Source organism: Anabrus simplex, chromosome 1, assembly GCF_040414725.1.
Source record: "Anabrus simplex isolate iqAnaSimp1 chromosome 1, ASM4041472v1, whole genome shotgun sequence".
Lineage (NCBI taxonomy): Eukaryota > Metazoa > Arthropoda > Insecta > Orthoptera > Tettigoniidae > Anabrus > Anabrus simplex.
Window position 1 is genome coordinate 1,335,965,855 of NC_090265.1, and position 16,734 is coordinate 1,335,982,588.

The following is a 16,734-nucleotide window of genomic DNA, read 5'->3' on the forward strand; positions in this document are numbered from 1 at the left end:
AGTTCTGGGTAAGAAGGGAAGAGGCCGAAGAAGAAGTATCTGGACTCCGTGATGGACAGGCTAAATTTAAAAAAAAATATGTTGACCTGAAACGTTCAGCAGAGGAGAGACAAATGTGGTTGCATTGACAAGGCCTTGCCTTAAGAATATGAATGAATGCTCTTAATTTCCATGATGTCTTTATTTACAATAAAAAATATACAGTTCGTTTTGTTAACTTACATTCAAGATAAATACAGTAGAGTTCCACTTGACTTTCAATAGGGAGCATTGATATATAATAATATAATAATGATAATAATAGCAGTTAGTTTACGGCTTCAACTACTGTGTCTCTTAAACAAAACAAATCCAGTTGTATTTTGGAGAAAGTCCTTCGCTATAAACGTATATACGTAATTTCATATAGTGAGGAACATATCTGATGATATTCATAGTTCAATTGTGTTTTAAATTTGTCTTATTATCACACAACTGTAAGAGACCATTGCCACGGAGATATTTCCCAATTGCAATGTATTTGTTAATAATAACATGCACATAAATATACATTAACCATATAATGTCATGCATGCCATACTTGCCGAATAAATGATTATAATATCAATTCCTTATTTATGTTTGTCACACAATGCTTACAATATTTTTTTAAATTTTATATTTGTTGCACAAATGATTAGCAGAATAATACATTCTTGAATTTCTATTAAAACCATAATACCTATAATAATACTATTATTTTTATTAAAATACCGATGCTTCAGATACATACTGTGCAGTATGTTGGGTTGCCGCATCTCGCAGGCGCAATTGTATGGAAAGGGAATTGAAAGGTAAATCATAAATCATAATATATATATTGTTGCATGTTTCATCACAACAAATGTTCAAAATAACCCCTTCTTGATTCACACACACATTAAGTACTATTAATCATATTATGGTCTTTTTGTACCGTACCCTGAACAACGCACAGAGCCGTCGCGCGTCGTTTCAGCAAGTCGAGTTCCCGGTCAGCCCGTAGTCTCTCCAACATTCACAAACTTCTCTATCTCATGTTGTTGCGGGTAGCCGTTTCCTGCATCACAATGAAAGTACCTACATCTGACCAAGTAGACTACTCATTCTACTGCGAAGTATGTATCTGAAGCAGCCGGTACATTAAATACTAATTATCCTGAAAGCAGGGGCGGCTTCTCAGTGGGGTTGCAGGTTTGTGCAAAGCCCAGTTATTTTCCTCAGTTTCCGATTCTTTCAGTAGATAATGATTTTACCATCCTCATTCATGATTATTTACAGCTAGGGTCTTGTATTTTACGTCTGTAGGAAGCTAGGAATCACCAGGAGCTTTCAATTTTGCAGCAGGTTTGCAGGCAAGTGCAGACTTAACGGACAATTATTTTGTTGAGGATTTCGGCCAGTGTGGGGACAGGAAGTGAGAGGTATGGCTTTCCTTTCGATTGAGAAAGATTTGCCAAACTCCCTGACATCGGTACCAATATACTGGCAAAAGGAACTAAAATAACATAGGATTTTTTCTTTGTTTGAAGTGGGCTATTGTGGTGTGAATATTCTAGTTGTTCGGCTTGTGCATTATACTGTCGCATATCTTGTACAAATGCAACGTACATACACACAGAGCACCGTAATTAAGATATTGTTCTCGATAACAAAGTACTAACGCATTGTTGTTCTGAAGCCATTTTCGTGAGCTCTCATCCTGTCAAGAGATAGCAGAACTCGTCATGCTTCTATCTCCGTTGCCTTCTGATAGATCAGGAATGTTGCATTTCAGTTATAGCTGTTGAACGAAAACGATTCCAAATATTTGCTGCTGTATAGTGAATGTGCACGATTTTCCTTTTCGTTTGAATGATAAACTTTCTGTACAAATAATATGCTTTTACTTAGCCATTTTACTTACTACAACGAATTTCAATGACCTTAGGTTATAATTTCTTAAATTTAAAGTATATTCACACTCCCTTCCATTGTGCATCACCACATTTCCAAATTACCAGCCGCCACTGCTTTAAAGTAGTCAGCATAAATTTACAGAGGAAATGGCGAAATTAAAATACCGAATTGAATGATAAACGAATAAATGTTGTCTATCAGTAATATTAGCTGTTCAACCTTACAGTTCAAGTATCTGTATTAAAGCTTCTCAATTATCTACATAGGTCTGGGTATAAATCATTCTGAAATAAATGTTTTTATGTTTATTGCAAAGAAATGCCTCACATTTATCATTACAAATGTATAAATGTTAATTTACAGGATTTCTCATCAGATATTGCATACTATAATAAGTTTCAAGGATGGAAAGACAACCTCCTCTAACATCTAACTTATTCTTATATAATTTATTACCCTTTGTTACAAATATAAAACAAAATAAAAAATTAACACAAATATAAAAGTAAGGTTGAAGGGAGTATGAAGTGGAGAGAAATCATAAGTTACATTTTATCACTAGTAGTTAGTCTGGGATTCGTGCTAACTCTTTCACTTCATATGTGACATATTTTTAACAAAAGGTAATATATAATATAAGAGTAGGAGTGAGAGGAGGCCGAAGTGATGATCTTCACTCTTTTCATCCCGGAGTGATACAGTTGGATAACGATGAGGGCTATGGAACCTCGCCCCACAGCGACATTTACAGAGAATTACGCAGCAGTCTTCGAAATGTTGTTATGAATCTACAAGGTCATTTAAAGGCAGATTATATTACATATTAAATACAACCATAGGTGTACATTCCTCAAAAATTAATAGCTATTTTTAAAATGTCAGTCATTCTCTGGCGTAATTGTGTAATAGTATGTTCTTGATAGGAGAGCAAAGCACATATAATCATTTTGACTTTATCTAGCAGACTTTGACATGACTGTGGGCAACTTCACTGAGCAGCGCTTAATACAGTGTACCACATTTCCATTAGTTTATCATTGGTGGTAACAAAAGGTATCACACTTCAAAAAACACATTACCGACACTGTCTGGAGCTATTTCTGGGAACATTTGATTGACATAACACGTAGTTTGTGGAGAATGGACCAAACATGGCATGAAGTATGAAGTTGCTATACAAAATGCATGACCACCAAACTAGAAAATTGCTGAGGCCAAGTGCATTACTCAAGTTGGCCATGAACTTGCTTCTCTCAGTATCATTTTACAGATCACATTCCCACAGTTACATGTGAGCAATATAAATTCACAAGGCACATGGTATAGAATATTAAAATAGTCATTGTAGTTTAATAATTCAAAAATATTTTGTTCTTGAATGATGTGGTTGCAGAAACATCAAGGCAGTTCAGTGTTGTTGCTATTCACTTCGCCAATAAATATTACAGGAAACAAAGCAGCATCACAATCACGGCCCCAACAATCATATTATCGTAGCGTATCTGAAGACCAGGAGCAGCATTATAATACCCTCCAGTCACCTGCAAGCCGGCTGTTTCGAGACTGGTTCTGCAGTAATCTCCATCTGTGCAAAAAGAAAGAGAAATTAGCCCATTCGGTAACTTCATTCAGAATAGTCAGAGCATTTTATGATTACAATCACAATGATAGTGATAATAATGATTAATGAAGTATTGTTAACATAAGTTGATATAAACCCCCATGAAAAATGCTGTCATTAAATGGTATCACGAGGTGGTTAACTGATGTAATAAACTACGATTCATGATTTCAAAAGAACCTTAACGGCAAGGCAAGGATAACAACTTTTTTAAAGACGAATAACGATGTCAGTAAATACTATAATCATAAACCGAGAATATCGCTCCATACACTGTTAGCCAGCAAGTTAGGTACACCTAGTGACACTTCCAAGATGTTCTGGTATCTCTGACCCTTGACATCGTCACAAGACCTAAGTCACTCATATCTACTAGGCATGGTGCAATTGTTTGAGGGGCTAAGCAGTGGATTTATTGACCGTCATAAGGCTGTAAAATTGCTTATTACTTCAGCGCAACGATTTCTTTGGTTCTCCTCCCAGGAGTGAAAAATGTCGGTCTTATTTCCATACTGTTGTCTGTAAGTTCTTCACTTTTTATCGTTTACATGAATCCATGAACCATTAATAATAATAATAATAATAATAATAATAATAATAATAATAATAATAATAATAATAATAATAATAATAATAATATGGCCACAGCTGGCGTGTTGCAGACATTTTAAATTTACGCCATTTTAGACTGCCTGTATGTCAACATCGACGTTCCTTTTCACTCTACCAGTGGCAGAGAAATCGGAACTTTCTTCTGGCTGACCTACGGGTGAGTTTTAACTAATGTTTTCGGGTAAAAACCAAATGTGTCACCACATATCTTTTATATTCCCCTTTTCACGACATGGAGTGTCAAATGGAATTTTTCTGCCATTCTGACTACCTCTTCCGGGTTCGAACTCGCAATCTTGGGATCCGGAGTCCTACACTCTACCACTCATCCACAATAGGAGCTCACATGGACCATTTACTGAAATACTCAGTATATCAGAATTGTTGATAGATATTCAGCCGGGCGAAAATATAGTAAGCAGTTTGGCTTATGCTGATGATCTGGCCGGACTCTGTTGAGAAACTTGTAAGGAAATACAGAGAGTGGCGCATGGAAAATTTACATTTCGAAGATTAACATGTTGCCATAAGGAAGACACATAAAAGATTACACAAGATACGAGATTGATTACCACATGAGAAACAGAAATCCGGAAAAGGTGATCCATTTCAAATACTTTCCTGAATGGTAGTACAGTAAATGAAATCGAATAAAAGTGAGCTCACTGCTGGGATTCATTGGATTCTGTAAGAAGGGAGATTAAATTATTTTAAGATTACCATGTGGGAGTAAAAGACAGACTGACATATATAATCTTATAAATAAAGTTGTAGGGGGTCCGCTGTCTGTAATTCCTTTTGTTTTGCCAAGTTTTCGAATATCTATCCGTTTTAAGTCAACTCAAGACCGAATCGGTAGTTTTTACTTTTCGTGTCTGTTTGTCTGTTTGTTTGTTTGTTTGTTTGTTTGTTTGTTTGTTTGTTTGTTTGTTTGTTTGTTTGTTTGTTTGTTTGTTTGTCTGTTCCATCATCACGTCGAAACGGCTGGATAGATCTCAACCAAACTTCATGTTTAGAGTATACACATCCCGGAGAAGGTTTCGATATGCATATCATTTTAAAATCTTTGAAAAGACGGGGGTTTTATAGGAAAACCACAACGGTTTTCCTCCATTTTCTCTTATACTATTGATTTTCTGTAAACTCTGTGGACCGCATGTGAAAGGTCTCTTCATTATAAACAATTTTTGTCATGTTCACAATTTACCTTACTCTTCAAATGACGGAGATATTTACTATTTTCTGCCAATACCATGCTCTGCATTGAGTGACCGACAGACCGACAACGAATATATGGGTTACCATGGCAACGTCTCTGACTGCTTGCCAGCAGGGAAGTAACGTACTGCCATTTTCCTGATCATTCCTTTAAATTCGTGGTTGTTCCTTGGGTAGAAAGCAAGAGAGTCGTCAATCGACCATTCTGCGGGATATTGGTGGAATATCATTGGAGGTTATAACCGTCCTCGAATAGCTTAAGTAATAACACAAATATTCATCTTCTTATCTGATTACCTAAGAATCCCTGCGCCTAAATTTCTCTCCGATTATCGCTTTCTTATATCCATAACTCACACCCGCATAATTTATTGAGGAGCATTTGATTTTCTATGTTTGTGGGTTACTGTAGTCACGTCCTAATTCGTGAACCATGGGCAACGGCTGAGTGGCCTAGTAAGTGGTCCTGAGAGTCGGGATACCAGTTGCTATGGAATGGGAGTGGGCATCTCGGACATATTCTGAGTCGTGGCCCTCCTTGTGCTCAGGCGGCTAGTACTATGCAATTCACCGGTGGTCCATAACCCGTTAGAGGAGAGATCCTCACTTGGACTATGTGCAAGTAGGACAGCATCCTGCTTCATGAATTTACCGAGCTCAGAACACTTTAAGCAAGCCTCGGACTTATGGGAGTAATGGAGTTCCACTCCTATTTGACAGGCGAGGGACTCCTTGGAAACAACTTGGCGAACGAAATGGAATTCGACGGGGAGCTATCAATATTAATGGGGCTTATGGAAGAAAGAAGGTAGAACTGGCTGAGTCAGCAAAGAGGATGCATCTGGATGTGCTAGGAGTAAGTGATATTCGGGTGAGGGGAGATAATGAGGAAGGGATAGGAGATTATAAAGTGTACTTGACGGGTGTTAGAAAGGGAGGGGCAGAGTCTGGGGTAGGGCTCTTTATCAGGAATACCATTGCACGCAACATAGTTTCTGTTAGGCACGTAAATGAGCGAATGATGTGGGTAGATTTGTCAGTGGGAGGAATTAGGACAAGAATTGTGTCCGTGTATTCACCATGTGAGGGTGCAGATGAGGATGAAGTTGACAAGTTTTATGAAGCATTGAGTGACATCGTGGTCAGGGTCAACAGCAAGGATAGAATAGTGCTAATGGGCGATTTCAATGCGAGAGTTGGGAATAGAACTGAAGGATACGAAAGGGTGATTGGTAAATGTGGGAAAGATATGGAAGTTAATGGGAATGGGAAGCGTTTGCTGGACTTCTGTGCTGGTATGGGTTTAGCTGTTATGAATACATTCTTCAAGCATAAGGCTATTCACTGCTACACATGGGAGGCTAGGGGTACCAGATCCATAATAGACTATATCTTAACAGACTTCGCATTCAGGAAATCTGTTAGGAATGTACGAGTTTTTCGCGGATTTTTCGATGATACAGACCACTATCTGATCTGTAGTGAACTAAGTATCTCTAGGCCTAGGGTAGAGAAAGTGAAATCTGTCTGCAAACGAATAAGGTTAGAAAGTCTCCAGGACGAGGAAATGAGACAGAAGTACATGGATATGATTAGTGAGAAGTTTCGAACAGTAGACAGTAAGCAGGTTCAGGATATGGAAAGTGAATGGGTGTCATACAGGGATGCTGTAATAGAAACAGCAAGGGAATGCCTAGGAACAACTGTGTGTAAAGAAGGGAAAAGGCGAATATCTTGGTGGAATGATGAAGTGAGAGCAGCCTGTAAACGTAAAAAGAAGGCTTATCAGAAATTGCTCCAAACAAGGGCCAAGGCAGACAGGGATTGGTACGTAGATGAAAGAAACAGAGCGAGACAAATAGTTGTTGAATCCAAAAAGAAGTCATGGGAAGATTTTGGTAATAACCTGGAAAGGCTAGGCCAAGCAGCAGGGAAACCTTTCTGGACAGTAATAAAAAATTTTAGGAAGGGAGGGGAAAAGGAAATGAACAGTGTTTTGAGTAATTCAGGTGAACTCATAATAGATCCCAGGGAATCACTGGAGAGGTGGAGGGAATATTTTGAACATCTTCCCAATGTAAAAGGAAATCATCATGGTGGTGTTGCAAACAGCCAAGCTCATGGGGAGGAGGAAAAGGATGTTGGTGAAATTATGCTTGAGGAAGTGGAAAGGATAGTAAATAAACTCCATTGTCTTAAGGCAGCAGGAATAGATGAAATTAGACCTGAAATGGTGAAGTACAGTGGGAAGGCAGGGATGAAATGGCTTCATAGAGTAGTAAAATTAGCGTGGAGTGTTGGTAAGGAACCTTCAGATTGGACAAAAGCAGTAATTGCACCTATCTATAAGGAAGGGAACAGGAGGGATTGCAACAACTATCGAGGTATCTCATTGACTAGTTTGTTTTTTTTTGCTAGTTACTTTACGTCGCACCGACACAGATAGGTCTTATGGCGACGGTGGGACGGGAAAGGGCTAGGAGTGGGAAGGAAGCGGCCGTGGCCTTAATTAAGGTACAGCCCCAGCATTTGCCTGGTGTGAAAATGGGAAACCACGGAAAACCATTTTCAGGGCTGCCGACAGTGGGGTTCGAACCTAGTATACCAGGCAGAGTATTCACTGGCATCCTGGAAGGGAGGGTGCGATCAGTCGTTGAGAGGAAGTTGGATGAAAACCAGTGTGGTTTCAGACCACAGAGAGGCTGTCAGGATCAGATTTTCAGTATGCGCCAGGTAATTGAAAAATGCTACGAGAGGAATAGGCAGTTGTGTTTATGTTTCGTAGATCTAGAGAAAGCATATGACAGGGTACCGAGGGTAAAGATATTTGTCATACTGGGGGACTATGGAATTAAAGGTAGTTTATTAAAATCAATCAAAGGCATTTATGTTGACAATTGGGCTTCAGTGAGAATTGATGGTAGAATGAGTTCTTGGTTCAGGGTACTTACAGGAGTTAGACAAGGCTGTAGTCTTTCACCTTTGCTGTTTGTAGTTTACATGGATCATCTGCTGAAAGGTATAAAATGGCAGGGAGGGATTCAGTTAGGTGGAAAGGTAGTAAGCAGTTTGGCCTATGCTGACGACTTGGTCTAATGGCAGACTGTGCCGAAAGCCTGCAGTCTAATATCTCGGAACTTGAAAATAGGTGCAATGAGTATGGTATGAAAATTAGCCTCTCGAAGACTAAATTGATGTCAGTAGGTAAGAAATTCAACAGAACCGAATGTCAGATTGGTGATACAAAGCTAGAACAGGTCGATAATTCCAAGTATTTAGGTTGTGTGTTCTCTCAGGATGGTAATATAGTAAGTGAGATTGAATCAAGGTGTAGTAAAGCTAATGCAGTGAGCTCGCAGTTGCGATCAGCAGTGTTCTGTAAGAAGGAAGTCAGCTCCCAGACGAAACTATCTTTACATCGGTCTGTTTTCAGACCAACTTTGCTTTACGGGAGCGAAAGCTGGGTTGACTCAGGATATCTTATTCATAAGTTAGAAGTAACAGACATGAAAGTAGCGAGAATGATTGCTGGTACAAACAGGTGGGAACAATGGCAGGAGGGTACTCGGAATGAGGCGATAAAGGCTAATTTAGGAATGATCTCGATGAATGAAGCTGTACGCATAGACCGGCTTCGGTGGTGGGGTCATGTGAGGCGAATGGAGGAGGATAGGTTACCTAGGAGAATAATGGACTCTGCTATGGAGGGTAAGAGAAGTAGAGGGAGACCAAGACGACGATGGTTAGACTCGGTGTCTAACGATTTAAGAGGTATAGAACTAAATGAGGCCACAACACTAGTTGCAAATCGAGGATTGTGGCGACGTTTAGTAAATTCTCAGAGGCTTGCAGACTGAACGCTGAAAGGCATAACAGTCTATAATGATAATGAATGTACGTATGTATGTGTATACATTCACTTGGTATTTACATATTTGTCGTCATCCGGATGTCCTCAGTTATAATGCATTTTCTATTAATTTCAACTTACTAAACTGTATTATTTTCTTGCTTAATTACCACGTATGTATGCGAGTGCTAATCCCGAATGCTGGACACTCTTTTCTTTGAGGAAATATTCTAAGCTATGCAAATGTATAACTTTTGACCCAGGCATATTCCGAACTATGGATGCAATTTTAACGACGGTGCAGACCTTCGTTTCGGGGTAATTGGTGGCTAATCAGTAAGTCATATCACAAGTCAGAAAGCAAATGGCGTTTCATTTTGGAGAGATCTACAACTTTTGTCCTATGAATTTTCGTTGTATTTCTATCCCTAATAGGTTAAATACAGCTGTATTTCTCGATTTCAAGTTGATTTTGTACTTTTACACGTATATGTTATCATTTGGCACACTTATAGGAAAGGTAGAATCATGACATTCAGCACGCACATTGACATGACCAGTGGCCATGTGATGGCCAAATTTTATCATTCTAGCTGTCACATGAGTATCAAAAATAAAAAAATAGTATGTGAAAACTGTACAAAATATCACCCCATTCAATGAATCTAACTCAATCTAAAACATAAATATAGGTGATACGAGAAGATGTCATAGGACCAACCATGTAGAGCACTGAAAGGGGCGTCTGATGGTGAAGTCCGTTTGTAGATACGTCGTAAAGTTTCAAAGCAGTAACTATCGAAATAAAGGTCTGCACTTCTAGAGTGTGTCTGTACATTGAATATTTTGGCGAAATTTCCGTACAGTTATCCGTTTCAGGTGTAATAATGACCATCTGCTAGTTTTTGTGTCTGTCTGTTTGTTTGTTTGTTTGTCTGTTTGTCTATAACTTGGAAACTACTGGATATATTTCCACCAAACTTGATATTTAGAATCCACCTGTCCTTTGGTAGGTTTTAGGGCAAATATTGTTTCTAAATCCCTGAATTGACTGGGGGATTATACGAAACCGAAACCGTGATTTTGAATTCCCACAAAATATACACAACCAGACTTAATGTAAATTTACCTGCCTTAATGGAAATTAATTTCTAAGCCTTTTTCCTCATGTGCATCATTTCAATACGAGGGAGATATCATTAACGGACCGTTTTCCGGTACAAGTCCCACCGGACTTAACTCAAGAGCGGGTGCGTGTAAAGCGTATTCTTTACAACTTGAAAACTACTGAAAATATTTGAGTCAAACTTTAACTTAACATCCACCTGTCCAACGGTAGGTGTTAATCGTCAATAACATTTCATGTTCCCGGAATGGACTGGCGGTTTATAGGGAACCGAAATGGGGATTTTACTCTTACACAATATATACAGTACAAGACCAACCTGACAGGAAATCGACCAAACGTGATGGAATTCCATCTCTAAAACTTGTTTTCATGTGCATTTTTTTGACAGGAGGATTAATAAGGGAGATATCATAAACGGTCCGTTTTTCAGGTTAAGTCCAGCGGATATAGCCCAAAAGGTGTTGTACGTGGAGCAGGTTCCTTATCTATCTATGTAAATAAAATCGTAATGACTGTGTGCCTGTACATTGACTATTTTGGCGAAATTTCGTACAGTTACACGTTGAAGGGGTAATAATGACTATCTGCATATTTTTGGTTTAGTTTCTTGAAAGTCCTAATTTTTACACTCCTCACCGAAAACCCAGATTGCGGCATAATCTGCCAGTCGAAGAAGGATATTGAAATTTGGCAAAATTATACGTTTTAGCTTGTAACGGACGGAAAACTTCCAATATCTTTAAATTTTTCCCCTTTTTATCCCGAAGAATATTGAAATATGGAGGCATTTTTAATGATGGTGCAGACCTTCGGGAAGTATTATCACATAACGGATGGCACAATCCCCGTTCAATTTGGAGTGATCTACAACCTTGGTCTTACGAATTTTTGTCGTATTTCTATCCCTTTTACGTTTGATTTTTCTCTATCTCTCGATGTTAAGTAAATTTGGACTTTTCACATACATAATTCATACCTTCCATCATTTATAGGAAAGATAGAATCATCAAACTCTACACGAAAATTGGTCCACCCAGTAGCCATATGTGAGCCAAATGCTATGTATGTAGCTGTCACTTAATTATCCGAAAAGCAATGCAATGTGAGATAATCTTACACAAATTTTACCCTATTCCACGTTTCTAACTCAATCTGACCCATGAATAGATGAGATATCATAAGACCAGCAATTTAAGCCGCTAAATCCGGCGTCTTATGGTACAATCTTTTCTCAATATGATGTACCGTTTAGCAGCAGTTAATCTGTAAATGAAGGTCTGCAATATTGTAAACAAGCACATACTTTCGAATGTCGAACTATATATATTCACTGATGTCGATTTTGTAACGGTCGAGAAAGGGTGTGTCTGCTGTTGTTATCAGTTCTCCCCACACCGACTTTGACTGGCAGTAGGAATGGGGTCCTTCTCCAATTCCTGTGTAACTGGCATTAATAAGGCAGGCCTACCATTGTAATGAATAATTCAGTTCTCGATTTGACTTGCAGAAGGCAAGGGATCATGCAGTTTTGTTCAAAACTCCCCTTACCCGATTGTGTTTGGCTGTAGGCAAGCGTTCCCGCAGTTATAAACAGATGTACCCATCTAAAATGTGACTGGCATTAGGCATACTGGCCTGCTATTTTGATGGAAACTCACCAACTTGGTGTGACTGGCAGTAAGCTGGCTGGCAGTTGGAAAATGGGCCTGTCATTATAATGATAACTGCACAAGTCAATTTTGACTGGTTGTAGGGAAGTTTCCTGTCATTATAATAAAAACTCCTCAATTTGTAATATGTCTGGAAGTAGGAAAGGGGCTGCCATTGTAACGGAAACTCCCCAAATCGATTGTGACCACGCAGTAGGCAATGGGGCCTGCAATTATAATGTAAACTTCCCAACTCGATTGTGAATGGCAGTAGGCAAGTGAGTCTGTCGTTATCATCACAAATCCGTAACAAGCACTTTACATTGGAAACAACGTATGGGGACCTCACCATGCTGTTTCTCGGATAACGCTAAGAGACATGCTATTTTAAAACAATCTTATTTACTGCATGTACAGTATTTACTTCAATATTCGTATACAGTGCAGAATACCGTAGCGAAGCACGGGTACATTTGCTAGTATAATATAAAAAGTATCGTTGCGAAACACATTATGGCCACTGAAAAAAATTATTACAGAAGCAAATATCCGATTATAGCTAAACCAGGAAAGTAATCACGAAGCAGTACAAGTTTAGTTATTGTACGCCACAATGCATATACGCAGAAATGACGGAAAATGAAATAATTTCAGAACTGGATTTTACCAAACTCGGAAAAGGACTTTGAACTTAATAAGTTTTGCCGCACAGTGTGGTAAAATAACTTTTTACAATTGCATTGACTTACTTAAATGATGGAAGTTTATTCTAATTGAAAACAATATTGTGCAGTACAGATAAAAACTTGTGCAAAATGACAATTTTTCATGTTTAGTACTCTGCTACACCAAGATCTAAAATATGCCCAGTGTTGGCATTTGATTTGCACAATATCCAACATGTCCATTGATGGGTATAATACGGTTTGCAAGTGGTATTTATAAACTGTAGGTAACTAAGATAAAGAAAGTGAGAATAATTTATGTCAAAAAACAGGAGGTAACAGTGATAGGAGGACACTCACAAATGAAGAGTTAAAAGTTATGTGAGGAATGAACTCAATGAATGAAGTTGTGCGCATGAATCAGTTTCGAAGCTGGCGTCAGGTGAAGGTGAAGTGAATGGTCGTGGATGAACTACGTAGAAGAATAATGGACTCAAGTACGGAGGGTAAGGGAAACAGAGTGAAACCAAAGAGAATATGGTTCGACTCAGTTCTTAATGATTTCAAGATAAGAACTGTAGAAGAATCCACAGCGGTAGAGGATTCTAAATGTGCACTGCTCATTTCCAGAGGCTTGCAGACTGAACGTTGAAAATCACAGAAGTCTACAGTGAACATGAACACTATATCACATCTATTTACATTAGACTCCAAACACTGATACGACGAAATAACAAAAATCATCAACCAGAAATTTTCTTTCAGAATAATCTTCTTCCCTCATCCTCTAGCTATTGGAAATGCGAACCAGAAACAGTGTTTGAAAGTTCAATCTATGAACTTCTTTGTGACAGAGAAGTTATAAAGGATGTCACCATCAGAAGATAACAGACGACATTTCACATTTCATAAGTCTTGGAAGTCTGATCTTACAGAATAATAATATTACAGGATTTACTGTTTTTCAGAGATTTCTTGTAGAGAATGGCTGTTCAAACACTTACAATCTACATAATAGTAATACAAATATCAAATTACAACGAAATGTTAACAGAAATAAAACGCTTGTAGAAACTTCAGTTTGTAGCCACTTTTCCAATAGTTTTATCATGTACAGGTATCGGCTTTAAGTTGTTTACTTCTAACTTATCCACTTATGACAGACTTGAAAGGGTTGCTCCCGTGAAAACCTGCTATATTTTATGGAACTTCCTTGGTACGACATCTCCTCTTCATCGGATCTTCCCAACATGAGGTTCCAGTGATTAGCGAGAGGCAATAGTGTAAATGCCGAAGAGAATATAGTATGCACAAAAGTAGTAATCTGTGATGGATGACTCCATATTATAATATATTAATAATAGTACTGTACACTGTCATGTTTGTTAGTACTGTGGTGTACGGTTAGGATACCTACCATTTATTCCTAGGTCCCCAGTTCGATTCACGTCTTTTCCAAGTATTGTAATCCTGAAATGAGGGCTAGAATGGGATTCATTCGATATTGTGAAACCAACTGAGGAACAGTCTGATACTAGAGGCAGTGGTTCCGGTCATGACAAGCCAAGTAATACAGTTGAGTATGTCGTCACGCTGACTACTTGGAGCTCCAATATTTTTTAGGCCATTTTGCTGGGCGGCAGACATCTTGACAGGTCAACGCCCTCAGTGGGTCCTATGTTCCACGGGTTATTTACGTTCCGTCAACTATTATCGACTTTATGAAACGATTAAGTGCCAAAATTTTGACTTGTAAAGGAGTTATTTTATGTACCAGTAAATCCATTGACCCAGACCTGTAGTAGCCAACTGATTGCGCCGGAATTTGATTCCAGAATCTTGAACACAGGAGGAGACTGGAAGAGTGGATTGTACAGGCCTCCTTCATCCCTAACGTTTACAATAATAGTGTTGTTAGATATTTATCGTACGGCTTTTAGTGTGTTCGGCTCGCTTGGTGCAGGTCTTTCTATTTGACACCCAAGGGAGACCTGCACGCCTGAATGTGATGATGAGGTAGGGAGAGGGTGAAACTTGGTGTCGGCACGTACTCTAATCCTGTCGAATAACATCTACTCGAAGCTTTACGTCCCCATCCGACAGACGAATCACCATCAAGCCATATGAACTCCATATGAACAATGTAGAGATGTCTGATATTGAATTCAGGCTTTTGGCGCGCAATCTAGTGATTAGAAAAAAAATTATACCACCACCCCTTCTACCCTGCCGACCAACATTGTGATGGTGCCATTTTTTCTCTCAGTGGGACTCGAACCCGCTAACCATATAACCTTGATGCCTTAACAGCCAAGGCCACCAGGCGGGATAAGTACTGTAATAAGCGGGATGGAGTAATCGGTCCTATGCCTGGCCGTGCTTGACCTCAGGAATCACTCAGTGATTCAACATGGTGTAGGCCGACAACGAGAGAACCTAACATCCATGCGGCCCTCCGGAAGTGCAAATACTAACCAAGAATCAAGCCCACGTACTTATAAGTATACCGCCTCGGCTAGGCAGCCCCTAACGAGTACAACAATGACCAAAAATAATGAAGAGGAAACGAAAGGCATGCTTCTATTGCCTGTGCACTTGAAATTTCGATCGAGTGCGGTAGGTGATTTTATTTTCAACATTTAATCGCAATTATGTTGATTCCACGATAATTATGTTGATTCCATGATTATATGTGTATCCCAGAGAGGCAGTGAAGCACTTTGTATACCTCCATTTAAGGTAGACAAGAAGAGTCTCTATGAAACAAAAGTAGTCCTTATTCTCATAGTACTTGTTCAAAATATAATTGCACTTGGCTATTGCTGGAACTACTGTTTATTTAGACCTAAGTCCCGTGCCCTGTCATCTGGCTCCTGTCACCAGTAGCGCGTGAAATCTGTGACCACTTGCTTTTTCAGTCTGAACCTTCTCTAATAGCCCTTTCGTCTTGTCTGATGACTGTACTCAGTCTATTAATCGCCCCACTCTCCTCTACCCGCTGTAATAATCAAACACTAGCGCCGGCTCACCCAGGTGCCATCGTATTTTGAATATTTTGCAGTGGACTTCGTATGGCTCCTTGACTAAATAGTCAGTATACCGGCTTTTGACTTAGAGGGCCCAGGTTCGATTCCCAGCCGGGTCAGGGATGGTAACTGAGAATGATTAATTCCTCTGGCTCGGAAACTGGCTTCTCTTCATCTACATACACCACACTACCGACCAGTAGTGAATACAATCTTCCACATAGGGCTGGCGTCAGGAAGGGCATCCGGCCAATGAAACTAGACGAAGTCCACACCAAGTGCCGTCCAACAATAAACTGGAAAAAATGTCAGGAAGAAGAAGACTCAGTGGACTTCTTAGTTTGTCCTTACTTCATGTGTATGTTGAGTGCTCAGCCCGGAGGCTGATGTGGACCTGAACAGCTCCGCCATCAGCCGTAATAAGTAGCCAAGGTGCTACTCAAGAGATGACTAGGGAAATGAGGAGTAAGGCAGTTTCCCGTCGCTTTCCTCACTGAGTCAGAAGTTGCTATTACATCTCAGTCTGCCAAGCCCACTGAAATGCCCGCACCAACCGACCCTATGAGCAACATTTTCGTACCATTCGTAACAGGGACTGGCTGCATAGGGAATGCCATTACTAGCATCGCTCATACCTCAGTCACTTTCATATTGCCAAAGCCGAGGACGAGACTGAGACAGGTCGAGCTTCATGTGTATGACATACAGTCCAAGAGGAAACATCAGTTCTTATTCACTCATTATTAGGAAAAGGTCAGAGGACTTTTTGATTTGATCTTACCTCGTTTAAACAACCTTGCTTCGCGATCAGGAACAAGAATGTGTTACAATTTCATGCAGACAACACTCATTACTGTACAACAACTATCTCAGACGAGGGGGGGGGGGAGATGGGAAATTTAAACTATAGTTTCATTCAGAGAAAACTCTTGTCGGATTCCATCAGATCCCTATTCCAAATTCACTTTCTTTCTAGACACCCAACACCGGTCACTCACATGCAATCAGAGCAAGTTCGAAAGGAAAGTCTTAGAAGAAGGAAGTACC

General features: G+C 39.4%; 1 protein-coding gene across 1 annotated transcript in view; it reads right to left on the reverse strand.

The window, feature by feature from the left end:
• Window positions 1-949: 949 nt before the first annotated feature.
• LOC136858850 (angiotensin-converting enzyme) overlaps window positions 950-16,734 on the reverse strand; it is a 192,855-nt gene continuing 177,070 nt past the window's right edge. The window contains exon 5 of the mRNA XM_068225754.1: window positions 950-3,502. Coding sequence (XP_068081855.1) covers window positions 3,360-3,502 — 143 coding nt within the window. The 3' untranslated portion in view covers window positions 950-3,359. The remainder of the gene's footprint in view (window positions 3,503-16,734) is intronic.